Here is a 26,792-nt window from a genome sequence, read left to right on the forward strand (position 1 = left end):
GGCTTTTCTTAAAGGAGGAGCCCTGGCTTCTGTTGTGTTCATGGGGATGAGTAAGAACACGTATGAGGGGATCAGGGCAGCTTCCCCAGTTCCTACTCTTGACTGCTGCTGGCTTGAAGGGGCTTGGCAGGGTCAAGGACCTTGACAACCGGCACACAGGCTGGAACAGCTATAAATGCAGGTCACCAGACAGCAGTGAACCTGAGGCCCACAGTGACACCCAGGCTGTGCAGCCTTGCACCCAGGCTGTCATCATGGGTGCTGAGCAAGCCTGTGAGTGCGGTCATTCTGAAATGCACTGAGCATAATGGGTTGGCTGCCCTGAGGGTGGACTTTGGGCCCACTTCCTGGCACAGCCCCTGGGGGTCCTTCTCTGATCTTCCTCATGCTTCAGGCCTTGTCTCAATGACACAAGAACCCACTAGACAAGTTCTCCACCCCCACCCTCCTTTTATCTCCCTCCTTGACCTTGAAACAGGTGAAGCGAGAAATCTTGGTGGAGGTTCTGACCAAAAGAAAAACAGTGACCGCCAACGACAAGCTCATCCTTCCCTACAGTCTCAGCGAGGTGAGCACTGCCCTGGGCTTTCAAGGGCATCGGGTCCCAAAACACAAGTGAGGGGAGGTCCTTTGGAAACAGCCAGCATGGTGATCTCTTTCCTGCATAGTGACGAGGGAACCCTGTGGTGCCTCCGGTTCTCAGTGAGCTCAGGCTCAGCACAGACCAGCTTAGACAGCAGACTGCAGCCTAAGAGTCAGAACTCAGGTCCTGTGTGTTCATCTCTGTGTTCCCGGCTGCTTCATGGGTATACTGGTTCTCACCAGCAGAGTCAGTGAGACCTGCAGCCAAATCCAGCCCCTACCTGCTTTTGTAAGTAAAGTTTTATTGGCATGCAGCCATGCTCATTTGTTTATATGCTGCTTTCCTGCTACAGCACAGCACTAAGGAGTTGCAACAGAGACCCTATCTGACCCTAAAGGCTGAAATGTGGGTTGTCGGGCCTTTTGCAGAAAACCTCAGTCAATCACAGAGCTAGAGCATGACCTTTACAACCATTATGTGGTCCCTAAATATTGATAAGGTGCCTCTCTCTGGCCTTTGCCCCAGCCTGTGTGTGGTGTGTTTTTCCTGCGTTTTTATCTCAAGAGCAATGTGACTGCAGCTTGCAGCTTGGACAGCAGCAGGAAAGCACCTAGCCACGGGGGATTTTTTGCTGGTGATGGCTGCTTGTCATCTCAGAAGGACACCATGGACAGTCTGAGCCCCCAGGGGCAAAAGTCCCCTGGAGTGTGCAGGACCCCTGCCGCCCCAGCAGCACGGCTGCTCCCGAGGCACCATGTAAAGATGCCAGGCTACGATTCTCGAGGCTCCATTTCTTTTTTGCTTTTTCTTTTCTTTTAATATTTTTTTATTGATTTCAGAGATGAAGGGAGAGGGGGAGAGAGAAAGAAACATTCATGATGGGAGAATCATTAATCGGCTGCCTCCTGCACGCCCCACACTGGTGATCGAGCCTGCAATCAGGGCAGGTGCCCTTGACCAGAATTAAACCTGGAACCCTTCAGTCCGGAGGTCGAAGCTCTATCATTGAGCCAAACCAGCTAGGGCTGTCTGTCACAATTTAGATCTGAGCACATAAAAAGAAGGAATTTCTTGCATGTAAATTAGACCTCCATAAGGCTTAAGAAAAATTGTTAAAGCCTTTACCACTTTTACAATGTTGGCCCCTGATGCTCCAAGAACAGCAAGGGGCCAGGTTTTGAACCCACTGGGCCTCCTGGCTAGTTCCCAGGCTGGCAGGCCCAGTGGCCTCCCTGAGTCTGTGTTCCAGTGTCACCAGTCCCCGGTAGCTCTGAGGAATGAGTTGGCTGAACCATAGGCTGCTGGGTCAAGGCTTTTCGGCTCATGCTTCGGTGGGCAAGGCTGTCTGAGCTGACAGGGTAGCGTGCAAACTGATAAGGGAAGTGTCAGATGAGCTGGCTATTTAAAATCACTGCCTTAGCCCTGGCCAGTGTGGCTCAGTTGCTTGAGTGCCCTCCTGTGCACTGGAGGGTCACTTATACATTTCTCTCTCTTCCTCTTTCTCTTAAAAAAATAAAATAAAATCACTGCCTTGTCCTGGCCAGTATTGTTCAGTGGTTATAGTGTCAGCCCTCGCACCAAAGGGTCTCAGGTTTGATTCCCAGTCAAGGGCATGTACCTGGGTTGCAGGATCAATTGATTGATCGATCCCCAGCCCTGATCGGGGCATGTACGGGAGGCAACCAATCTGTGTGTCTCTCTTTCATTGATGTTTCTCTCTCCCCACCCCCCCACCTCCCTCCCTCCTTTCCACTCTAAAAAAGCAATGGAAAAAATATCTTCAGGTGAGAATTAACAAAATAAATAAATAAATAAAATCACTGTGCAGACCTTGGGGTGGTGCGTTCGGGCCCACCTTGCTAAGGGCTCCTCTGTACCCACAGGCCATCACCGCCCGAGACTCCATGGCCAAGTCTCTGTACAGTGCCCTCTTCGACTGGATTGTGCTTCGCATTAACCACGCCCTCCTCAATAAGAAAGACATGGAAGAGTCTGTCTCGGTGAGTGCCCCACCCCACCCGCCACCCATAAGCTGGGCTGGGGAAGGTTGTGCCCTTGCTGCCACACAGGTGGATGGCCTGTGGCATCGGGAGCCAAGGTGGCTGTAGCCAGTGTCAGGCAAGCGGCCAGTTCCTCCCAGCCCAGGGAACATGACAGAATGCAATTCTCGAGACCCAACGCAAATGAAAACACAGGCTCCTTGTTCAAATATTACAGGTTCCAAGGCAGCGATAGCAGGGCATGCAGCACGCCAAGCACAGCGCCCTCAGGACACGACAGAACAGGTGCTCCCAAAGGAGGACCCACCAGTAACAAGTGTTTTCTCTGTTCCCCCAGTGCTTGTCCATCGGGGTCCTTGACATCTTTGGGTTTGAGGACTTCGAGAGGAACAGTTTCGAACAGTTCTGCATCAATTATGCCAACGAGCAGCTCCAGTACTACTTCAACCAGCACATTTTCAAACTAGAGCAGGTAAGGAAGTGCCCTTGTCACCCGTCCAGCCCAAGGGAGGACAGGATGTGCTAGAACCGGGATCTCCCTGGGGGCCTGGATTGTCCTCAAACCTGCCCAGAATTTTTTTCTGCAAAAAAGGAAAGTCCGGGGAAAATTCCGCCCAGCCTGCGATGAGGCAAACTGTCGGGGATGTTTTCAGCCACCCGTCAATTTTGCACCTTCTCTCTGCTCCATCGCGAAAGTCCTTTAATGGGAGAGAAACGGAGTTGCCTTTAAAGTCAACAATATTTATAATCTATGTGTCTTTTCAGTTCTAAATACTCAGACAACTTTACCCACATACTACCCTTCACATTGGTGATTCTGACAGGGGGAAGAACTGATGGGGTTATGTAGTTATTTAGCTGATTTTACTATTATATTTTTTGGTCCAAATTGAGTTGAGCGGGAAGAGCAAAATACACAGTGAATTGCAAAGATTTGGATAAATGGGGTTAAATTAAGTATATTATTAAAGCTGTCTTCACCCATTTCTTTTTACTTTTGTTGTTATTAATCCTCACCCGAGGATATTTTTCCCATTGCTTTTTAGAGAGAGTGGGAGGGAGGGAGAGACACACACACATCAATGAGAGAGAGACATGTCAATAGATTGCCTCCCGCACACGCCCCGACCAGAGCCGAGGATCGAACCTGCAACCCAGGTACGTGCCCTTGATGGGGAATCAAAACCGAGACCCCTTGGTGCTCCGGTTGATGCTCTGACCACGGAGAAACACTGGCCAGGACTCTTTTTACATTTTAAAATGTGACTATGAGCAAATTTGAAGTTACATAGGTCACTTACATTATATGGCTATTATAGACATTACAGTTTCAGAGCAGGGGCCCAGGGGTCAAATCCAGCCCCACTGCCTGTTTTCATAAATAAAACTTTATTCGCACATGGACACACCCATTTATTTACATATCATCCCTGGCTGCTTTCAAGCTGCAGCAACAAAACTGAGTGATTGTGACAGAGACCATCTAACTCATACAGCCTAACATATTTACAGTCTGGCTCTTGATAAAGAATGTTCGCTGGCTTCCTCGGTGACTTTAAGTGTGATGTTAAGTACTTTGCTGTGTTAAATGTTTGAAAGCGTGTGTTCTGTTCATGTTGCTAATTATTAACTTACGTAATAATCTTATATAGTTATTAATATACTTCTATTGATATAATAATAGGTTTTTTGTTACTTACACATCCATATATATACCAGGTGTACCGGTTAATAATGCGGATTTTTTTCAATAGATGGAGTTACACATATGTTGATATATATGCGATTTGATTATGTATGCTATTTTGTTGTATTGACCACAAGCTTTAAAACTTCGTATGTCAAATTTTCTGAAGGTGTTAACATCATAGATATTTTTGCGCTTAAAAATGTTGAATTTCGTGCCAAAAAAAAAAAGAGCATTTGCAGGAAATTTTAATTCATTACTTTATTTTGAAGAAAAGTGCTGCTGAAAGTTATCATATACTTTGGGAAGCTTATGGTGAACATGCTCCATCTCAAGATACTTGTGAACGCTGGTTTAAACGCTTTAAAAGTGATGATTTCAATGTGAAAGACAAAGAACATCCAGGTCAACCGAAAAAGTTTTAAGACCAACAATTACAAGCATTATTGGATGAAGATGCGTGTCAAACTCAAAAACAACTTGCAGAAAAATTAAACGTTGCTCAGCAAACAATTTCCAATCATTTACAAGCAATAGGAAAGATTTTAAAGGAAGGAAAATGGGTGCCACAAATGGAAAACCGAAAAGTCATCAGTAAAATGTTGCTTCAACAACACGAAAGGAAGTCTTCTTTGCATTGAATTGTGACTGGTGATGAAAGGTGGATTTATTTTGAGAATTCCAAATGCACAAAATCGTGGGTTGATCCAGGTCAACCATCAACATCAACTGCAAGGCCAAATCGCTTCGGAAAGAAGACAATGCTCTGTGTTTGGTGGGATCAGGAAGGTGTAGTGTATTATGAGCTTCTAAAACCAGGTGAAACCATTAATACTAATCACTACCGACAACAAATAATCAATTTGAACCACACTTTGATCATGAAACAACCAGAATGTGCCAGAAGACACGGCAAAGTAATTTTGCTTCATGATGATGCACCATCACACACTTCAAAACCAGTTAAAGACATGTTAAAAGATCTTGCCTGGGAAGTATTAACCCACCCACTGTATTCACCAGACCTTGCTCCTTCAGATTACCACTTGTTCCGATAGATAGCACATGTACTTTCTGAGCAGTACTTCAAAACATATTAAGAAGTGGAAAATTGGGTCTCTTGAATGGTTTGCCTCAAACCAAGAAAAGTTCTATTGGGACGGTATCCACAAATTACCTGAAAGATGGGGGAAATGTGTAGCTAGCAATGGACATTACTTTGAATAAAGCACTTTTGATGTTTCTCTTGAAATTATCGTGTTTTCTTTGATTACAAAATCCGCCATTATTAATTGGTACACCTGGTAGATATGTGTATGCATATATAAATTCAGGAGTGGGCAAAAGTCGGTTTACAGTTGCTCGTGGAAAAACACATGCAGGTTATGATTATTACAATAGCTTTATTAACTCAATGGGACAGTGCACTCACAGCTGTAAACCTACTGTTGCCCACCCTTGTATAACATGTTTACATGTACACGTGCCCACCCTTGTATAACATGTTTATACGTAAAAATTGGCCATGAAATAATGAGCTTACCGGATGCCCCTCCCAAACCCTGCAGGAGGAGTACCAGAGCGAAGGGATCTCATGGCATAACATTGACTACACGGACAACGTCGGCTGCATCCACCTGATCAGCAAGAAGCCCACCGGCCTCTTCTATCTGCTGGATGAAGAGAGCAAGTGAGTGTCCACGTCCCGGTGTGTCCACAAACCCGGCCACTCAGTCCAGTTCCGCAGCCCCCACAGTCTTACCCCAAAGCCGAACAGCCCAAGAGCTTCTGAGTTTCTCAAACTCATTTGGCCATAAATCTTGACCTCACATTTGCGAAATGCATGCCCTGTTCACCATGGAAATTAACACATGCAATCACTGAAACCCGCCCACCCACGAGTCCTTGGGAAAGGATGGTGGAAAATGGGAACGGGCTTGGTGCATCCTTGCAAAGGGCAGCATGTGGAATCGGGGCCCAGACGCCTACTCTCCGCAGAGCCTGGCCCCTTGTCCCGGATGCACTGACGGCTGGAAGGGATATTTATGAGGTGCCTCATGCTTGGTCACCCAGCTGCAGTCACTGAAGTCACAGTCATTAAAATTTACCGACTGAATTCGTTTCCTGCAGCTGCTGTAATGAATGACCACAGAAGGGGTGGCTTAAAACAACAGCAATGTATTCCTCATGGTTCTAGAGGCCAGAAGTCCAAGATCAGTGTCAAAGGGCTGAAATCAAGATGTTGACAGGGCCGCTCTCCAAAGGCTCTAGGGCAGCGGTTCTCAACCTGTGGGTCGAGACCCCTTTGGCGGTTGAACGACCCTTTCACAGGGGTCGCCTACGACCATCCTGCCTATCAGATATTTACATTACGATTCATAACAGTAGCAACATTACAGTTATGAAGTAGCAACGAAAATAATTTTATGGTTGGGGGTCACCACAACATGAGGAACTGTATTAAAGGGTCCCGGCATTAGGAAGGTTGAAAACCACTGCTCTAGGGGCAAACACTTCCTGCCTCTTTCCAGTGTCTAGCAGCCCCAGATACCCTTGGTGTTTGGCTGCATCACCCCCATCTCCACCACTGTGGTCACATCACCATCTCCTGCCTATCAGTGTCTCGTCTCCTCTTCTTACAAAGACCACAGTCATTTGAATTAGTGCCCCGCCCACCCTCATGGCCTCATTTTAACTTGACTGCATCTACAAAGACCCTAATTCCAAATAAGGTCACATTCATAGCTCCCAGGTATCAGGACACGTCTTTTTAACCCACCTCTTTATTGGCCCTTGTGTGTTGCTGAGGCCTCTGTGGGGCTGGAAAAATTAGACTCACTTCCTGCCTCACACCAAGTCCCCATCCAGGATGGGACAGACAGGTTCATTCACACTGGAACTCAAAGAGAGAACCTTCAGATAAGAGAAAGGGCAGGGTGCTAGGAAGGGCTAGCTACATGGTCCAAGACCTGCATGTGGGGGAAGCGTGGGAGGCAAGACCAGGCCCACCAGGGTCAGATCTGTCTTTGTTTAAAATCTGCCCATTTTGGTTTATCAAGGATTTGATTTTTATATTGATTTGGGTTTTCTAAAACAAGGCATTAAAGTATTTATCCAGCCCTAGCTGGTTCGCTCAGTGGTTAGAACACCAACCTGTGGACTGAAGGGTCCCACGTTCGATTCCAGTCAAGGGCATGTACCTTGGTTGCAGGCTGGATCCCTGGCTCCAGTCAGGGCACGTGCAGGAGGCAACCAATCAATGTGCCTCTCTTACATCAATGTTTCTCTCTCTGTGTCTCTCCCCATCCCTTCCACTCTCTCTAAAAATCAATAGGGGCGGAAATATCCTTGCGTAATGATTAACAACAACAAAAGTATTATTTATCCAGATGACTACACGAACGAGTCCCTCACTGTCCATATCTAGAAATGATGTGCTTCATAGCTATAGGCTCTTCCTCTTAAGTAGTAGGCATTGGGGATTCAAAGGTATGTTTTACTGCTGTGTTTGCAGCAAGGCTGGGGGCGCACAGGCAGAGCATGCCAAAGCTGGCTGTGGCATATCCTTCCTGGGGGGCACATACAGCCAGGTACAGTGGGTTCCTTATTCTGCTCCCACTCTCCCTCTAACGGGAGCCCAGGCAAGACCCCCTCCAAGACATAGCATCCAGGCACAGAGGACCCGGGGCCAGAGTCACTCTGTCCTGGGATCACTCCTAGGAGCTGCCCGTGGTAGGTCCAAGTCCCAGTCTCACAGCTCTGCCCTGCTCTGAGCTCACGCCACAGCCCTGAGTGCGTCCTTTCGCCCTCGGCCCCTTCATAGCAGCAGCCGGTTCCTGGCCCTAAACCTCAACATTCAGGGCAACCCAAGTACCTGTCTGCCCACCCACCTCCATGTCAAAGGACCGGCAACCTGCCATGCAGAGCAGGTGATCAGCCACCGTTCTTACAGCTCACAATTTCCCATCTTCCCAGCTTCCCCCACGCCACAAGCCAGACTCTGCTGGCCAAGTTCAAACAGCAGCACGAAGACAACAGGTACTTCCTCGGCACCCCCATCATGGAGCCAGCGTTCATCATTCAGCACTTCGCAGGGAAGGTGAAATATCAGATTAAGGTACGAGTCGGGCCCGGAGGTGGGAAAGGGGACACGTGGGTGACCTGGAGGCCCCTTCTCTCTGGTGCTTGCTTGGCCCATTCCCTTCTGCTCAGTCACTCTGGGCCAGGTACCAGGGTGCTCAGACCCGGCCCCTGAATCTCTGCTCCACAGGCAGAAACCACTCTCTCTTACAATGGGTCCCCCACCCTCACCAGCCCTCCCTGTTCTAGCACCAGTGAGTGACTGCCTGCCTCTTCCCCACCAGGACTTCCGGGAGAAGAACATGGACTACATGCGGCCAGACATCGTGGCACTTCTGCGGGGCAGTGACAGCTCCTACGTGCGGGAGCTCATCGGCATGGACCCGGTGGCAGTGTTCCGCTGGGCCATGCTCCGGGCCGCCATCCGCGCCATGGCCGTGCTCCGGGAGGCCGGGCGCCTGCGGGCCGAGCGGGCCGAGAAGGCTGCAGGTAAGAGGAGGGTCCCGTGTCACCTTCAAGAGGGGGACCCTTGGAGTCCCTTTTGAAGTGCACCTTTCAGAGGCAGTTAGCGCATTCACAATGTTGTGCAACCACCGCCTGGTTCCAGAGCTCTTTCGTCATCCCAAACAGAAACTCTGCCAGGTGTGTAATTTAACATCATCACCTTCACAAGGCAGGAAGGCACATCCCTGCTTTTCTGTGACAACCTGGGGCCCGGAATTGTTCAGTGGCTCCCTTAGGGCCACTGGGCTCTAGACACCAACCTTGGGACTCCGTTTTACGAAGGGCATTGATTAAAGGGACCAAAAGCTTAAGGCCTTTATGAGAAATAGGAATAAATGGTTGCTGTTTGGAGATCAGATACTTCACAGTTCCCTACTCTGCCCACATTCGAGTATCAGGCTGTTTTATTAATATGAGTTCAGGTCAGGACATCAGCCTCCTAGCAAAGACAAAGGCCTTCGAGCTCCAGGCAACCCCACATCCCCGACTCCATCTTATCTGTGTCCCCAGCAAATCTGTGCAGCCCTGGCGCCCGAAGTCACCTGGGGGAGCTACAGAGAGGAGCCATCACCCCCTCGGAAAAGCTGTACCGGTGAGCATGACCTTGATCTGTCCCAACCGAAGCTGGTAGACAGCAGTGTTTTTAAGACAGTTCCAGAAACCCCACACCCTGAACCCAGGTTGGGGTTGCCCTTACCCGGCAATTGCTTGAACCAAAGAGACCCAGAAGCAAACAGCACCTGGCCGCCACTTTTCTGCACCCAGGCCATCTGCTTTAGATGTGAGATGGCTCAGTTTACAAAGAATCCTTCCCATGGTTGGGTTGTGGCAGGTGGTGGGTGGGGTCAAGGAGCCACTGCTCCCTCAGATCCACAGGCTTGATTTAAAAGCACTTCCTCCCTCAGCCCAGCCAGGCTGTCCTGAAAGCAGATGCTACAATACTTCATTCACAGTCAGAAACGCCGATACCTCTTTTCTGCACATGAGATGAGGTGGGCTATTGTGTGGCCACTTAGGAATGACCCAAGGCCCCTCACATACCCCAGTTTGTACCAAGCGGAAGAGTGATCAGGCATGTGCTCCCAGGAAGGTGGGGTGAAAAGGCCACACCGGACATTTGAGGCTGTGACAAAGCCAGAGGAGGGAGCTGTGTAGCCGGACAAGGAGGCAGGGTATGCCAGCAGTGGGCACGTGCCCCGGCTCTGGGGCAACCAAGTCCCTGAACATCAATCCCCAAGGCACGAGTCACTACATTTTCAAACACCAGAATGTTATTTTTGTGCCCTTTGTAATAACTTTAAGAGATACATGAAAGTGTGTGTGTGAAGGTAGAACTAGCAACTGGGTGACTGATGTCATTTGTCTGGAAGCATAGTGTGTCCTTTCCCTGCTTTTATAAAGGTGCATTTTTAAATCGGCTTTTTCATCCAAAAGAGGATAAGATAAAAATCACGTTACCCTTCCCCCTTTGCTTATAGGTATTTTTTGGTTGGTTGGTTGGTTTGTCTGTTTATTTTCCTGCAAAGACTGACCGGTGGCCCCTGACTGGCAGTCTCTGCAGTGTCAGTCTCCCCAGGGCCTGGCCCCCGGGCTGTGGGTCCCGCCCCTGGAGTGCTGCAGTTCATACAGACTCTCCCTTTCAGCTGCTCAATGCTAGATTTCTCAATTGACGGCTCTGAGGAGTTCGATATTAACGCTTTTGAGGACATCTTTGCTTTCTATGAAAGCAAGAAGTAAGTAGAGCGAGGGCCTTCGAACCCAAGACCAGGGAGGCACAACAGAGGAGCTGGTCCCTAGGCTCTCAGTGTAGCGTCCAGGGCCAGCGGAGAGGGGATTGGTGAGCCACAGGGCACTCTGACCAGGGCACTCTCACCATATTTAATCAAGTTAGGCGGGTACAGATGGAAGTCACAGGCCTTGTCCAGAGCCCTGGCCGCTGCACTGACTGCTCGGGGTGTGGAAGTGAATGTGACCGCTCTGTTGTCTTTGCCCTCCGTGCCTCCCTGGAGGGTGAGGGAACAGAGGTAAGTGAGGCTGTCCAGCTGGGCATGGTGCATGGAACACACGAGGGGCTGCCGGTCGGGGTCTTCCCAGGCCAACTGCCCAGAGCTTAAACATGCATTTTAAATAACTGGAATAAGGAGTTTAAAACAAAAACAAAACAATCAAAAACCAGAACCTCCCGTCTTCATTCTGTAGTCAGTGCTTCCTCACTTCCGAAGTTCTATCAAAGATGTTTGTCATCTAGACGTCCTTCACAATTACCTCGTTTCAGAGCGCTAGGTTTCCCCTCTAAGGTGTTCTCATTGTCACACGGCGGTGCCAGAGTTTGGGCCAGAACATACTCTCAGATCTGAACCTGAACCCACAGTCATTGAACAAAACGAAGCCGATAAGATTGAACTCTCTGGGTGAAGATCTCCTGCAGCCAGGGTTTCCCGCCCTCTGCTCCGTGCTGCTCACTGTGGTGGCCAGCATGTGCACGTGGAGCATCCCTGGCCGCCCCCTACTTGCCTCTGCCTTGTGGCCACCAGATGTCCCCTCGAGGGGAGGACGGGGGACAGTGCCACTCTGGTTGAGAACCCCTGTGTGAATTTCAGTTTACTCTTCCTAAGGCCTCTTTTGAAGGCAACAAGGAGGCTGACATGTGGACACAGAAACATCGAGAGAAACTAATCCGCTTTCCTCCCAGAAGCCCCCTTCTAGCCCCTTGATGCCTTTTGCAGATTCCAGAAGGCTCTTCAGTGTGAGGCCTGTTTCAATTATAGGAGAAACCATTGAGCTGGAAGTGGCCTCAACTCCCTCAGAGGAAGGGGAGCCTCTGGGGTGGGGGCCGCTCCTGGCTGAACCCCTGCCACCTGCCACCTTCTTGGTGTTAGAGGGAGAGGCAGCATGAGCAGGCTCCCCCAGCTGCATGTTTTGGCTCCAGTGGCCTGGGGACAGTCCCGACCATGCCAGGGACCCCAAGGTGGGGGACCCACTGCTCTAACTTGGTTTCCTTTCTGTCACTGCCCCTCTACCCCTTCGCTCTCAGCGATTTGCATGACCAAATCATCAAGACCATCAAAGGATTGCCCTGGCAGGGTGAGGACCCCCGTAGGCTTCTCCAGTCCCTCAGTCGGCTCCAGAAACCCCGCACCTTCATCCTGTGAGTCCCCCCCAAGGTTGCGGGTGCCTCCCCCACAAGTGCAACGACTGCCTCCCCTGCTCCCCGGACCCATAACGCTGAATCAACTGCTACAAACGCTGCACTGTCTTGCGGTTCCATTCTCACACCAGCAGTTGCTCAGCTCAGTGGCCCTCGTAATACGCTCATCCTAGTGTCTGCTGTGGCCAAATCCCCACCAGCTCCCTTGTGTCCTGCACAGCTTCACAGGAACGCGCCTCCCACAGTCTACGTCTCTCCCCTCAGACACGCAGGACACGGCCTGCTTCCTTACCCCCGTGCCACTGAGCTCACAAAAAAGCTGTCAGAAGTCGGGCATGTGATTTTGTGGACAGGAGTGCGATGTGGTAGGAAGGACCCAGAAGCCACATAAATTAGGCCTGGACCCCCTCCTGCTCACGCCTGGCCTGAGTGCTCCAGGCAGTCAGCCTTTGTCTGCAAAGCGGGGGTGATGATTTTCATGCCACAGCACCAGGGAGACAGTTGGGGCTGGCTGAGAGCACAGCTAGTGCTCACAAGGCAGCCAGTTTCCAAATACATTTTTTAATTTTTTTTATTGATTTTTTTCAGAGAGGAAAGGAGAGAGATAGAGAGTTAGGAACATCGATGAGAGAGAAACACCAATCAGCTGCCTCCTGCACACCCCCTACTAGGGATGTGCCCGCAACCAAGGTACATGCATGCCCTTGACTGGAATCGAACCTGGGACCCTTCAGTCCGCAGGCCGACGCTCTATCCACTGAGCCAAACCGGTTTGGCCCAAATACATTTTTATTAGGCCTCGTTCCACCCCATGGAGAGTAAGATGAAACCTGACACACATAGACCCTCACAACCATGCATTGTGCAGATCCGGCCCCACTCCTCAGCTGGTCGTAAAAAACGAGCTAAGCTGCAATTTTTTTAAAAAAATGTTTCTTTTGTTTCCGTAGTGTCCGACAGTGTGGGGGCCATCCCTCCTTCCTCCACCAAAAGATCAGGTTTCATTCTTAACTTGGCGCCAGCACAAGTTCAAATGGCGCTCCTCCCAGGCCCCGTTTCAGTGTTCTGCAGGGCGGGAGGTCCAGAAGGGGTTCTGCGGGCCTGCTTCAAGTTTGCCAACATGTAGCAAATAGAGCTGGGGCACCTGGTAGGCGTCCAAGCCTTGCAGGACCCCTCAAAGCTCCTCTCGGAGGATCCCCATCACTTTGTGAGACCCATCAGCTGCCCCGTAGCCGGCCCTGTGCAGATGCATGCTCTGCCGTGTGGATGACCAGCCCGCCTCTCGGCTCCCCCGGGAAGCCAGTGTGCAGAGCGCAGCAGAAGCACCGCCTGGTCCTTGGAGAGGCAGCGGTAGTGGCCTCGTTGCACTTGTGCTTCTCGACTCTGTTCTCTCTGCTCTCGCTCCGTCTAACCCGCCAGGCGTGGCTTGCTGAACTAACCCAGATCCAGACCCCATGTTCCTTCTGTTCACAAAACCATTTTTAATATTTTTGACAGGAAAAGTAAAGGTACCAAACAAAAGCAGATCATTCCAAAGGTAAACACCTGCGGCGCCGTCTAATGCTGCCTTGCTTTTTCTGTCTAGAGCACCTGGCTCATGTCATTTTCCAGAAAATGGGGACGGGGGTCGGGGGCTGGCTTTTAACCTCTCTGACTTCCTTCTTCTTTCCCCCATCTCCTTCTCCCCCCTCACCCCCACCCCAAAAAATGCCTCCTGTTGGGTTTCTTAGAAGTAGAATTTGCACAAGTGGTACAAAGGCGGGAAATCCCAGGAGAAGCCTGAGGGGCCGGGGAAGGACTGAGCAGGAGGCGGGTTCAACCTGGTCCAGGGGGGCCCAGAGTATGAACCGCCACAGAGTTTATGCTACTCAGAGGCAACAGAGCCTCATCCTACCCCACAGCAGGGGTCTTTAGCCACCAGCCATCTCCAGGAGACGCAGCACCTGCTGCACGTGTCCAGGCAGCCGAGACCTCAGCAGCTGTCTGTGGGCAACATGCACCCAGGTGTTCTGTCTCCGCATGCAGCATGTGGACGATCATGAAGTTGGTAGACGAGTAAGAGCAGCCTCTAGTCTGGTCAGCAGAGGAGACAGTGCTGGTGCTCGACGGGCAACAGTGAGAGTCTGCCGTCCTTGAGCTGCATAGCGGGAGGCTGTGATGGCCCTCGCCTTCCAGTCACTTGGGCCGCAAAAGAGGCTGTAATCGGCCCTCCTGGCACCAGTGCCATTCACAGGCACAGCCCAGATTTAGTCCCGCCAGACCGCCTGCCCCCACTTTCCGGTAGCACAGTCATGAAACCAATACTAAGCTGTCACCCCCAGGAGCATTGTCCTGGCTCCAGAATCAGTGCCTCCTGGTGCCCGTCGGGGCCTCAGGAGGGCAGGCCAGACCCTGTGTGTCCGTCCTAGAACCTGCTGGACTCCAAGTCCCTGAAGCTCATCATCAGTATGACCCTGCACGACCGCACCACCAAGTCGCTGCTGCACCTGCACAAGAAGAAGAAGCCCCCGAGCATCAGCGCCCAGTTCCAGGTGGGTGGCCCGAGGCTCACCTGGCTAAGCCAAAACAGACTCCGCCCGGGCAGCTGATCATTCTCCCAGGGTTCCCGCCCCTGGCGGTGCTGGACATCTGGGGCTGGATCATTCTCCCGGGGGGGGGAAGGGGGCCATCCTGTGCGTTATGAAATGCTGAACAGCATCACTGGCCTCCACCCACCAGATGCCAGTAGCATGCTCCCATCGTCACACAACCAAAAAGCCTCCAGATATTACCAAATACCCCAGGGGAGACAGAAAAAGTTTAAAAATACCATGAGTCAGTATGTGAGTTAATATAACCACTGAGCTGTGCCCTTAGCTCATGTTTTCCTTTTATTCCCTGGCTGTCAGGAGATGTCGGGACACCTTTTGTGGGGAGTCCAATGGCTGCTGACCCTCACCATTAGGTTTTTTTATTCCTTCTCTCTTTTCTCAATCTGAGTCTTCTGTTCCCACCTCAGCTTTTTTACAATTACCTCATGCAAGAGCTCCCACAAATCCTTTTTGGAAACAGCAGACCAGAGACCAAAATCACTGCATACGTGGTCCCTTCTGAGGCTGACACATGTTTTAAATCCCCAGAAGGAGTTTATCTAGTCCCCTCTCCACTTCTACCTGAAGCAAAGAGCTGGATGACCCTAGGAAGGTGGCGGCCACAGGGACCCCACAACTCCCTCAGGGGCTCCCCAGAATAGCGCAGCCTCTGGTCAGAATGTCCAGCTGTGACCTCCCATGTCTCACATCAGCACGGACTCCCATGGTGATGCAGGCAGGTGACCTGGATCCCCTCTCACTGGGAGGCTGCCTCCGGGGACCTCAGCTAAATCCCTTGTTCCTCTTTCCCCAGACATCCCTTAACAAGCTCCTGGAGGCGCTGGGCAAGGCGGAGCCCTTCTTTATCCGCTGCATCCGCTCCAACGCTGAGAAGGTGAGGGGCTCCTGGGTCTGCGGGAGATGAAGGCCGAGGTCTGGTGGCCAAGGGGGGTTGGGCAGGAAAAGCCTCAAGGAACCAAGTGTTCACCTGAGTTCTAGGAACTGTAAACAGTGTCATGACCGGCGGTTTGGGTCGGGGGCGGGGGGAGAGGGGGCGGTCAACAAAGGCAACCACAAGCAGGAGTCATCTGGAACAGGAAGGGGCCGCGACGAAGGCTTGCTCGAGGAGGGACAGGCCTCGGTGCTCTTCAGATACATCCCAAAAGCAGCCAGTGCACAGTGTGCCTGAAGGGAGGGGCTGAGGTGGTGCAGCAGGAGCACAGAGCCTGCCGCTCATCCAGAAGTTTCTGTAAAGACAGAACCTTGGTGGGGCTCTGACAGCAGGCACGGCCCTCGATGCCAGCTTCCTTTGCCCCAGGGGCCCACTGGGACCTTGCCGGGGGCCGTTTGGGATCTCGGCTCCCTCTCTGGTACAGGTGACCCCTGGGCAGGGGACCCTGGTGGCTCTCTTCTCCCATACCCTTTACCCTTCCTCTTCCTGTTACCCTGGCTCTCCCCTGCTCCTGGGATGCTCCACTGACATCCAGAGCCCGGCTTCTCCCTGCGGGTGCCATGGCTTCCTCTCCTCCTCTCCCTTCCTGCCTTTCAGTTCTCCCAGTGGTGTCTCAGAGAAGGTCTTCTCCTCCCCTCACCCCCACCCCCATTCTTCTGGCAACAGAGTATGACCCTCCTTCTTCCATCAGGGATTCTTACTTCAGCTTCGGGCAACCCGGGAAATGCTCCACCAACACCTGCTCTGGGCAAGGGTTGTGCCAGCAGATGGTTCTTGGGGAGGGGGGTGGGGGCCTGACCTGTGCGTTGTAAGGTATTAAGCAGCATCCCTGGCCTCCAAGAGCCCACCAGATGCCAGAAGCAGTATCCCCCACCCAGTCATGACAACCCCATCCCCAGTGCCGTTCCCTCCCTTCCATCCACTTAAAATAATACCCATTGGCGTGAAGGCCATGCCCCTGAGCTCCAGGCTTGAAGCCCCCTGAGCTCCAGGCTTGAAGCCCCCTGAGCCAGCATCGTTCCCTCCTTCCCTTTGCCCCTGTAGCCGCAGGCATCTCCCTACATCTCTTGTCAGCCCCTTAGCCTCCACCTTCTTCTCTGGGCCTTCGCCCAGCTTTCCCCGCCCTCCTCCTCAGCCCTCACCACTCAGCGCAGGGTCCCCTCTCCTATGACACCTCCCACAGGGACCTCAGCGGCATCCACCCTTCACACATGCGTCTGGCTGCCCACCCCCAGGCTATGCTCTCCTCTGTAGAATCCTCAGTACTTGCCCACGCACCTGGCACAGAGTACAAGTTCAGCCCAGGTTTGGTTTGGGCCCCTAGAAAAGGGCTCTTTGCAACACATTACCTTGAATTAGGCAGTAAGGAGTGACATGTGTCTCCTCAACACCAGGATTAGAACAAATCAGATACCAGGTTTTCGAGAAAAAAATGAATGCCCTGAGCACTCCTTTATTCCAAAAAGGAAAGGCAGATCCTCAGGTGCCCATGCCTGCTGTGCTAGGGACAGTTCCAGGCCAGCCAGAACCATGTCCATATCTGGAATCCCCCAGGACCTTGTCCCACAGTTCCTCTTCCCCCGCCGCCTGCCGGCTTGGACATCTGACCACAGGCACCTGCCCTGATTGCTTGCATCCCGTTTCAGAAAGAGCTGTGCTTCGACGAGGAGCTGGTGCTGCAGCAGCTGCGCTACACGGGCATGCTGGAGACGGTGCGGATCCGGAGGTCAGGCTACAGTGCCAAGTACACGTTCCAGGTAGGCTGACAGGCGTGGCTGCCCACGACACAGCGGAGGGCCGAGGGCCAGCCACCTCTGCTTCCAGACGGATGCTGCTCTGGAACACGAGCCCATCCGGTTACTTTACGCCAGGGCTTCTCCACCCGGCACCGCCGGATCGTTCCATCGTAGGAGGGCAGCTTTCCTCAGAAGAGGTGTCTAGGCCCCAGCTAAGCTGTAAAGGATGCAGAGGTGTGCGAGCCAGGAGGAGGGATCTGCACAAACAGACCCCTGTGTGGCCTGCCCTTTATTGAGCACCTTCTACCAGCTTTTATACCCAGCTCTTTTATTCTGCCAGCCTACAGCAAGAGGGCTTGGTTCCTTTTTTCCTGATACAGAAACTGAAGCCCAGGGAAATGACAGCCTCAGAGATGGCTCTCTGGGCATTCTCAAAACACAAGGGGTCATTAATAACCTCACGTTGGTGAAGATCAGATTGTAGAGCAGTTTCTGAGTCATGGTTCCACTGACACATGAGACTGAGTCGTTCTCTATGGTAGAGCCATCCTGTGCACCGTGGGTGCTGGGCAGCCTCCCTGGCCTCCACCCACTCAATACCAGTAGCACACTCACCCCTGCCCCCAAGTTTGACAACTCAAGATGTCTCTAGACATCACCAATGTCCCCACGGGTCAGCATGGCCCAGGTTGAAAACCCCAGTTTCATTACGTTAGCTGGCACCAGTTGTGAGGTGCTGGAGTGAGCCGTGGCCCCAGAGCCAGAAGTGGCAATACCTGGTCTCTGTTCAGACTCACCCGCGGGGCTGTGGGGACATGACTGCATCATGGCATGCCTCTCTTTTCTTATCCACAGAATGGAAGTATGATTTTTCTAACCTTATAAATAGGAAAGGCAGAATTACAGAAAAGGGAGAAACTGCTAGTGTGTTTTACTAATGACTGTCTCTTGAAATTTAACATAATTGTTTTCCTAAAAAGCATGTGCCTCCAGTTACGGTCCAGCCCTCTACTGAGCCGTAGACTGAGTCCTCCCTGCGGTGGCCCCATCTCCTGGGCACTCCCCCCAACAGTAGCAGCACCGAGCAGGCCCTCCATAGCCACGCACCAGCGGACTGAAAGACCAGTGCTCTGTGTCTGCGACAGGCTTTCTTAAGTTTCAAACGATTTCAGAAACGCCACGATTTTAGCTTCAATACCATTTACGTCAAACTAAGCTTCGGCTTCGGGAACCGCTTGATGAGGGAACTGCCATCCCTGTTGGTGGCGCTCACTCGGATTCTCCCTTCTCTGCCTAAATCACCCAGGATTTCATAGAGCAGTTCCAGGTGCTGCTGCCCAAGAACGCCCAGCCCTGCAGGGAGGTCATCTCTGCCCTGCTGGAGAAGATGAACGTCGACAAGAGGAGCTACCAGATCGGAAAGACCAAGGTCAGCCCCCCCCTCCCCCGCCTTCCGTCATACAGGGTCCTTCCACGACCCTGGGTCACAGGGAAATAGAGGCCTCTGCTGAGGCATGATGCCCGGGCATCCTGGAAGCCAAGGGAGCACCATGGGGCTGGGCGCAAGCATCAGGCCTGTTTCCAGTTTCCTCACGTGGAGGCTACAGACCATCACAGCATTCCACGGGGTGTTCAAGGGCCAGGCAGCAACCACTGTAGCGTCTGGCAGGTTCCCTTCACTCGTCTTCCCTCCAGAAACTGTCTCCACCTCTGGATGTATGTTACTTGCTTCTTATCCAACAAGTGCCAAGCTCGCCTCCCTGTTGTGCAAAATCCCTCATGGCTCCCCAACACATGTGACCCAGCAATTCCAATTCTAGATAGTGACCCAGAAGGACTAGAAACAGGCATTCAGACAAGCACTTGTACATTTCATAGCAGCATTAGTCACTGTCACCAAAAGGTAGAAACAACCCAAATATCCATGAACTGATGGATGTGTGAACACAGTGTCCATCCACACAGCAGAATATTCCTCAGTCCTGATTCCTTGGAAACCTCATACTGAGTGAAAGAAGCCAGACACAAAAGGCCACATAGTTTGTGATTCTATTTAGACGAAATAGCTAGAAGAAGCAAAGACAGAAAGCAGATTAGCAGATGCCAGGGCCTGTGGGAGGAGGAATGGGGAGTGACTGCTCCCTGGGACAGGGTCTCCTTTTGGAGTGAGGACATGTTCCGGACCTGATAGAGGCGATGGTGCACAGCACTGTGAATGTTCTAAATGCACTGAATTCCATGTGACATGAATTGCATCTCCGTACATTTCAAAAAACACTCCCCTTGTCAGGTCAGTCAGCACGCACTCTCGAGGTGGCTGTGCAAACCTCCTAGACTGGGGCTCTGACCGCTCCTATCCCCACCCCACCCCCATCCTCTACCCAGGTTTTCCTGAAGGAGACAGAGCGGCAGGCCCTGCAGGAAACGCTGCACCGGGAGGTCGTACGGAAGATCCTGCTCCTGCAGAGCTGGTTCCGGATGGTGCTGGAACGCCGGCACTTCCTACAGATGAGGCGGGCAGCCATTACCATCCAGGTATCGCAGAGGCCGAAGGGCCCGGGTGTGGGGCTGGCCAGGCTGGCTCACACCTGGCCCCTGAACACCTGCCCTGCTCTCAGGCCTGCTGGCGGTCCTACCGCGTTCGACGGGCTCTGGAGCGGACACAGGCAGCCATATACCTCCAGGCCACGTGGAGGGGCTACCGGCATCGGGCAGCTTACCGGCGCCAGAGACAGAGCATCATCCGCCTGCAGAGCCTCTGCCGGGGGCACCTGCTGCGCAAGAGGTGAGCAGAACAGGGCTCTCCCCCACAGAATATTCCAGAAGCCAGAAAGTTCACTCACCCTAAAGCTGCCTGAGATACAGTTAGAGCTGTCAGAATATCATTCTGAATGCAGGGAGGATGGGGAGGGACTGGTGGGATCCAGCCATCTGGACACACAAATCCCAAAGAGACATTCTAGGGCTGGAGGGTGGTGCTGATGGCAAAGCCCCAAGTCACCATCCGCTGCATTTGGTCACCACCAGGAACATCTGCACCTGCCCACCCAGGCCCGTCAGTGGAGCACCTGGAATCGGGGGGTTCAGGCCACCCTGAGCTCCCCTCCTACCACACCGCACATATGCAGCTTGGGTGTCCACCAGGCCGGGGCCCCAAAGGAATTCTGGGGTTTCTTAACAGGCCTCCCCCACAGTGAAGGTACCCCTGAGCTAGCCAGGCAAACCTGGGGCAGGGACGGCCATGAGGACAGGGCCACTCCCCAACCCCCCTATTCTAGCTGAGGAGATTCCGCCTTTCTGGAAGCCTCTCTAAGGGCCAGAGGCTGTGCCTGGCTGGCCAGCATGCAAGCAGCACGGGGGTCCCACCAAAGTGGAGGGACAAACCAGGTGGATTCTGGGGGCTGCGAGTATGGTAGTTCCTGAACCCACCCCCTTTACTCTCCTCGCATCAGCTTCCGCCAGATGGTCGCAGAGAAGCAGAAGGCGGAAGAGGAGAGGGAAGCCCAGCAAGCCTCAAGGGAAGAAACTGCCAAGGGTGGGCCCAGCCAAGAACCACCGGAGGACAGCGAGCATTCGCCGCTGGAGCCCGAGGTGTGGCTGAGCCACGGGCCCCCTGCGGAGAGCATCCACCCTGAGGAGAGCCCCAGCCCAGAGAAGGTTCTCTTATCCCAGAAAACCCCCCCTGAAAGTCACGAGAAAGTGCCCAGCAGCCGGGAGAAGCGCGAGTCCAGGCGGCAGAGAGGACTGGAGCATGTGGAACTCCAGAACAAGCACATGCAGTCTTGTAAGGACGAGAGCGCCCTTAGGGAACCTTCCGAAACGGCCTCCCCCGAGCAGGAGGAGCGCCTCCCCCAAGACAGAAAGGAGAGCAGGGAGGATGAAGCCCTCGCAGACACAGGGGCGGAGGCCGAGAGCCCTGCTCCTGAAAATCAGCCCGGGGCGCCTCCTCCAGCCTTGCCAGCCTGCCATGTGCCCGGGGAAACCCCTCAGGCACCTCAGGACTGCATGGAACGGCCCACCAGCCTGGCTCTGGACAGCGGGGTCAGCGCACCGTCTCCCGTCACCACCCCCGAGAAGCCCCAGGACAAGAGCAAGCCGAGTGGTGGCCCAAGGGCTCAGGACAGGCCTTTGAGCCCCGGAAGCTCCACCCAGATTCAGCGGTACCGTGAACCAGTCTCCGAGCGGCTGGCCAGTGCTGTGGAGCTGTGGCGAGGCAAGAACTTGGTGGCTGCTGGCCCCAGCGCTGTGCTGAGCCAGTCCCTGGACCTTAGCGAGCGGCACCGGGTCACGGGGACCTCCCTCACAGCCACAGAGTAAGCCTCGCACCCTCCTTTGGCCTATCACAGTGGGCAGGCAGGGCAGGGGACTCTCGGCCAAAGGTCTGGCAGCAGGACCAGCTGCACACGACAGTATCTGGGGCCCTCTTGTTCTCTGGGTGGGGCCACCCTGTGCACTGTGGGGTGCAGGTGTCCCCAAAATACATGAGCAGCTCCACGTCCAAGAGCTGACACCAGGTGTGTGAGGCCCTGAGGAAGGACGGAGAGGGGTCTGGCAAGGAAGAGGCACCTGCCTGAGGCTGCCTGACAAAACCCAGAGCCCTGGGTTTCCCATGGAAATAAGCTGTGTTCACTCAAAACGTGCCTGGCCTCCAGGGACGAGGCCCCTCCGGTCAGGGGCCCCACTCCCCACCCCACCTGGGCCTCAGTTTCCTCATCAGTGAATGGGGGTCACTGCACTTGCTCAGGAGCTGTGAGAGAAGCACCCCGCTCTCAGCATGCCCTGCCTGACCCTATACCTAAATATCGGCGACTCCAGGACCAGACCCTTGTCCCAGAGGCCCACTGGGCGGGAGGAAAGAAGAGTGAGGTGGAGGCGGGCTTCTGTTAGGGCCGCACCTGGGGCTAGCTCACTCTCCCGCTCTCCGGTGAGGCCATCCCATGCACTGCGGGGTACAGAGCAGCATCCCCAGTCTCTACCCACCAGATGCCAATAGAATTACCCTCCAGTTACAACAACGAAAAATACATCCAAACTTTCTTGCCTATAAAAGCCACATTTCTGTCATCTCGCAGGGAGAGGCGCATTTCCTTATCCACCAGTGATGTCTCCAAGCTCCTCCCGGCCCAGGCCAAGACTCAGGTAAAGCTTCAGTCTGCAGCTCTCTCCCCTCAGGGTCCAGGCTCACCTCAGCCCCAAAGGGCAGCTGGAGAGAGAAGGGGGCTCATCTGGTTGAGCGCTGACCGATGAACCAAGAGGTTGATGGTTCAATTCCCGGTTGGGGCACATGCCCGGGTTGCAGGCTCAACCCCCCATAGGGGGCGTGCAGGAGGCAGCCAATCAGTGATTCTCTCTCACCCTTGATGTTTCTCTCTCTATCCCTCTCCCTTCCTCTCTCTCTCAAAAAATCCATTAAAAAGAGAGAGAGCAAGAAGGGGAGTCAGTGGACAGAGCGCATGGTGAGGCTGGGACCCCTTGCTTTCCTCCAGCAAGGCACCGCCTTTGCTTACCTGGCCCCATTCTCTCCCAGCCTCTGTCGGAAAGCGTGGATGGCGAGCCCAGCACGAAGAAGGCGGCCGTCCAGAAGAAGAAGTCGGGCGATGCATCTACCAGCACAGACTCAGGGCTGTCCCCAGGCTCCCAGGTGGACTCTAAGTGAGTGTGGGGTTTGGGGTGGCTCAGGCCTCCAGTTTTGGAGTGCTCTGGTCTCCTACACCAATGATAGTTACAAAACTGTGTCAGGCAGGTGCTTGCTCAGTGGCAGTTCTATAACAAGAGGCCCTCGTGGAGCCCAGGTCCTGTCAGCATCAGGATGAAACGATTCCACTGATGCCTAGAGCCAATCTGTCACCAACTCAGGGTCACAGATGGGTTCCATTGGGCTTTTTATGGAATCAGAACCAGCTGCCCCGTCCCTACCTCCAACACCTCCTGGGTCCTCAGATAGAAAATCTAGGCCAAGACTTCATCCCCAGAAGCTCCTGCCCAAGAGCTACGGCTGGTTCCATCCCAGAGCAGAGAAGGTGGTCTGTGGAGAGGGAAGGTGAAGAACAGGCTGGAATGGGAGGCAGAGTCCCCACTGCAGAGACACCCCACCACCAAAGCAAAGAACCCCCAGTAGAGTGGCTTCAGACAATGGAAATTTTTCCCTCACCGTCCTGGAGGCCACAAGTCCAAAATCCAGGTGCCATGGGCACGCTTCCTGCCGAGGCGCTAAGGGAGCATGCTTCCTGCCTCTTCCGGCTCTAGGGACTCCAGGTGCCCTTGGCTATGGATTCATTCGTTCAATCTCTGCCTCTGTTGTCACATGACCTCCTCTGTCATCTCTTTTTCTGTCTCATAAGGATACTTATCCCCACCTGGGTAACCCAGATGACCTCATCTTGAGATCTTTCACTTAGTGTGTTAGTCCATTCCGGTTGCTATAACAAAATACCACAGAATGAGCAGTTTAAACGGCAGGCATAATCCCATTCCCGAGGGCTCCACCCTTAACAGTCCACTCACCCCCCAAAGGCCCCACCTCCTAATAACATCACACTGGGGATTAGGCTTCAGCATATGATTGGATTTTTTGCCAATAATCAAAACTTTATTGAAAAACTGATACCAAAATAGGAGATCACTGCTGTATACTCAAAAAATTAAATGTAGTTACATTATCTTGGTAGATTAACTAGAATTACTGAACTGATAAGGTTTTCTGTGATGTAACAAAAATTCAGGAAGTTGTATGGCTCATTAGTGTTGTGTTCTTCTAAATGGTCACCCACCTGCTGTGAGTCTAGCCTTTCCTCCTGTCAGCGGCACAACCCTGTTAACAACCTACACAAAGAGCCACTGTCTGAGCTTGGCTGGAAAGGGGTGACCTTGCCCTGGCCGGTGTGGGTCAGTGTTTATCTTATTTTATTTATTTATTTTTTGTATTTTTGTGTTTTTGGTTTTTTGTTTGTTTTTGTTTTTCTTTGGGGTCAGTGTTTAGACTATTGGCCCGGGCACCGGGGGTCACAGGTTCGATTCCTGGCCAAAGACACATACTTGGGTTGCAGGTTCGATCCCTGGCCCTGGTCAGGGCGCATACGAGAGGCAACCAATCGATATGTCTCTTTTACATTTCTCTCTCTCTCTTTCTTCCCCTCCACCACTCCCTCCCTTCCACTCTCTAAAAATGGAAAAAATATCCTCGGGTGAGGATTAACAAAAAAAAAAAAAAAATTGCGGTGATCTTGCAGCAACCTGGACATTTTACATACATAAAGTAAGAATTTGGATTTAAACTAGCAATTTTTTTAAGTTTTTCCTTTCCTCCTCCAAGGATGGATGTAGTAAGTCTCTAGCCAAAGGCATGCTGATCCTTTCTCTGAAGTGCCACCCTGGCGACCAGCACACAGTCAGGCGGGTGGTATCAACTTCAGCGTATGAATTTGGGGAGAACCACACAGACAGTCTATTACATGTGGTCACATCTGCAAAGACCCTTCTCCAAATACAGTCGTGCTCACAGCCTCTGAGGGTCAGCACTTAGACACAGCTTTTCACCCCCCACATACACAGGAGCCACAGCGCACGACTTGGTGTTTATTTTTTGTCATTTTTTCCCTCTCACCTTGTACCGTAAAAACATGAGGAAGATGGGATGGTTTTATTTATTTTTTTGTATGAATATGGGGTCAGCATCTGATTGGCATCTTGCTTTTTCACCTGACTCCACTGTCAGTTCACGAAAATTGACCCTTTTTTTTTATTATTTTTTAAATATATTTTTATTGATTTCAGAGAGGAAAGGAGAGAGAGAGAGAGAGAGAGAGAGAGAGAGAAGCATCAATGATGCTCCCTACTGGGGATTGAGCCCGCAACCCAGGCATGTGCCCTTGACCGGAATCGAACCTCGGACCTTCAGTCCGCAGGCCGACACTCTACCCACTGAGCCAAACCAGCCAGGGCGACCTTATTTTTAGAAGCAACTGATTCCATCGATAACAGAGAAGGGGTATTTTTCTTTATGGTAAGCTGGCCCTTTCCTTGGCCTTATGTCTTTTTTTGTTTCCTGCGGCTTAAACAGAAACCCTGACTTTCTCCTTCAGGTCCACATTTAAGAGACTTTTCCTGCATAAGAACAAGGATAAAAAGTACAGCCTGGAGGGCACGGAGGAGGCAGAGAGCTCAGTCCCCGGGCACATCGTGCTGGAAGCCGTCACCATGAAGAAGAACATAGAAGGTCGGTCACCCGAAGCCTCAGGGATGGACGGCAGAGCCCGGGGGCCCTGGGGACATCCATCCCCAGTGAGGCCTTGGGCACACGCCTCGGGGCTGGTTCCTGCCTTGGAGGCACTTTCTGGTTGTGGATCCGTTTACAGCAATAGGGGTCCTGGCTCCCTTTGTGACCAGGCCCGAGAGGCCGACCATAGTCCCCCCCAGAACCCACCCTCACCAGCCACTCCTTCTCCCCAACAGCCCCATCGGGCCGCCACACCACGGGCGAGAAGCACACCAAGGAGACAGGAGGCAAAGGGAAGAAAAACCGAAACCTCAAGATTGGCAGAATCACGGTGTCAGAGAAGTGGCGGGAGTCGGTGTTCCGCCAGATCACCAATGCCAACGAGCTCAAGTACCTGGATGAGTTCCTGCTCAACAAGGTTGGCCAGCGAGGGTTCGGGGGGCACAAGACATGCACAGGGTGGGGTATGTGCGCAGGCTCAGATCGGGGCCACCCAGGCTGTCACCACCCAGCAAAGTGTTCAGGGGCACCATTCTAGCACAGGAAGTGACGTTTCCTGTAAACCTGGCCTGGGCTCACACAAGATCACTTGTAACTTATATCCATCTTGGTCAGCCCAGGTACAGGTGTTCCTCAGCATCTGAGGGGATTGGTTCCAGGACCCCTGTAGATAGCAAAATCCGTGGATGTTCAAGTCCCTTATACTTTTGTATAGGCTCATGTGGATTCCGAGTCGTGCTCAGCACGTGGCAAATTCAAGTTTTGCTTTTTGAACTTTCCAGGGTGTTGTGTTTTGTTTTGTTTTCTGAATCGGTTAAATCTACAGATGTGGAAGCCATGGCTATGGAGGGCCAACTTTGTTTAAATTTCTCTGCAAAATGTCTGTGAGGTCTTATTAGAGGCTGGACACAATGTGCAGAACTGTGTTACAATCCAAAGCATCTGAGCCCTGGCCCGTTTGGCTCAGTGGGTAGAGCGTCGGCCTGTAGACTGAAGGGTCCAGGGTTCAATTCCTGGTCAGGGGACATATCTGAGTTACAGACTGGATCCCCAGTGTGGGGCGTGCAGGAGGCAGCCGATCCATGATCCTCTCTCATCATTGATGCTTCTGTCTCTCTCTCTTCCTCTCTGAAATCAATAAACATTTTTTTTTTTTTTTTTTAAGCATCTGGTTCAGGGATGAACCTGTCCCAAGGGCCATGGCGAGGGGTTGTAACCTGTGCTGGAATTGTCTCACGTGCACACGCTCAGGCATTGTCTCATCTGCACACGCCCCGCAGATGCGTTTTATCCTGTGGTTCCTGCCCAGGATGTTTG

The 26,792-nt window shown here is 52.5% G+C and overlaps 1 protein-coding gene across 6 annotated transcripts in view; it reads left to right on the forward strand.

Annotated features, from left to right (window-relative positions):
- The window catches only part of MYO9B (myosin IXB), an 86,191-nt gene that overhangs the window by 50,624 nt on the left and 8,775 nt on the right, over positions 1 to 26,792 (forward strand). For 4 of the 6 annotated variants that reach the window (XM_070416343.1, XM_070416338.1, XM_070416341.1 and 1 more), the window contains exons 8-27: positions 479 to 568; positions 2,467 to 2,583; positions 2,921 to 3,055; positions 5,839 to 5,960; positions 8,246 to 8,387; positions 8,635 to 8,839; positions 9,365 to 9,446; positions 11,889 to 12,002; positions 13,500 to 13,539; positions 14,411 to 14,533; positions 15,387 to 15,467; positions 17,171 to 17,281; positions 18,567 to 18,689; positions 19,646 to 19,795; positions 19,879 to 20,045; positions 20,713 to 21,573; positions 22,333 to 22,399; positions 22,788 to 22,912; positions 25,342 to 25,475; positions 25,712 to 25,893. In XM_070416343.1, the coding sequence (XP_070272444.1) occupies positions 479 to 568; positions 2,467 to 2,583; positions 2,921 to 3,055; positions 5,839 to 5,960; positions 8,246 to 8,387; positions 8,635 to 8,839; positions 9,365 to 9,446; positions 11,889 to 12,002; positions 13,500 to 13,539; positions 14,411 to 14,533; positions 15,387 to 15,467; positions 17,171 to 17,281; positions 18,567 to 18,689; positions 19,646 to 19,795; positions 19,879 to 20,045; positions 20,713 to 21,573; positions 22,333 to 22,399; positions 22,788 to 22,912; positions 25,342 to 25,475; positions 25,712 to 25,893 (3,171 nt within the window). Of the gene's footprint in view, positions 1 to 478; positions 569 to 2,466; positions 2,584 to 2,920; positions 3,056 to 5,838; positions 5,961 to 8,245; positions 8,388 to 8,634; positions 8,840 to 9,364; positions 9,447 to 10,497; positions 10,588 to 11,888; positions 12,003 to 13,499; positions 13,540 to 14,410; positions 14,534 to 15,386; positions 15,468 to 17,170; positions 17,282 to 18,566; positions 18,690 to 19,645; positions 19,796 to 19,878; positions 20,046 to 20,712; positions 21,574 to 22,332; positions 22,400 to 22,787; positions 22,913 to 25,341; positions 25,476 to 25,711; positions 25,894 to 26,792 lie in introns of all 6 variants that reach the window. The other 2 variants (XM_070416339.1, XM_070416342.1) reach the window with 2 other exon arrangements.

The sequence above is a fragment of the Myotis yumanensis genome, unplaced genomic scaffold (genome assembly GCF_028538775.1).
Source record: "Myotis yumanensis isolate MYYU_CA2020_CCGP unplaced genomic scaffold, mMyoYum1.0.hap1 SCAF_5, whole genome shotgun sequence".
In the NCBI taxonomy this organism is placed as follows: Eukaryota; Metazoa; Chordata; class Mammalia; order Chiroptera; family Vespertilionidae; genus Myotis; species Myotis yumanensis.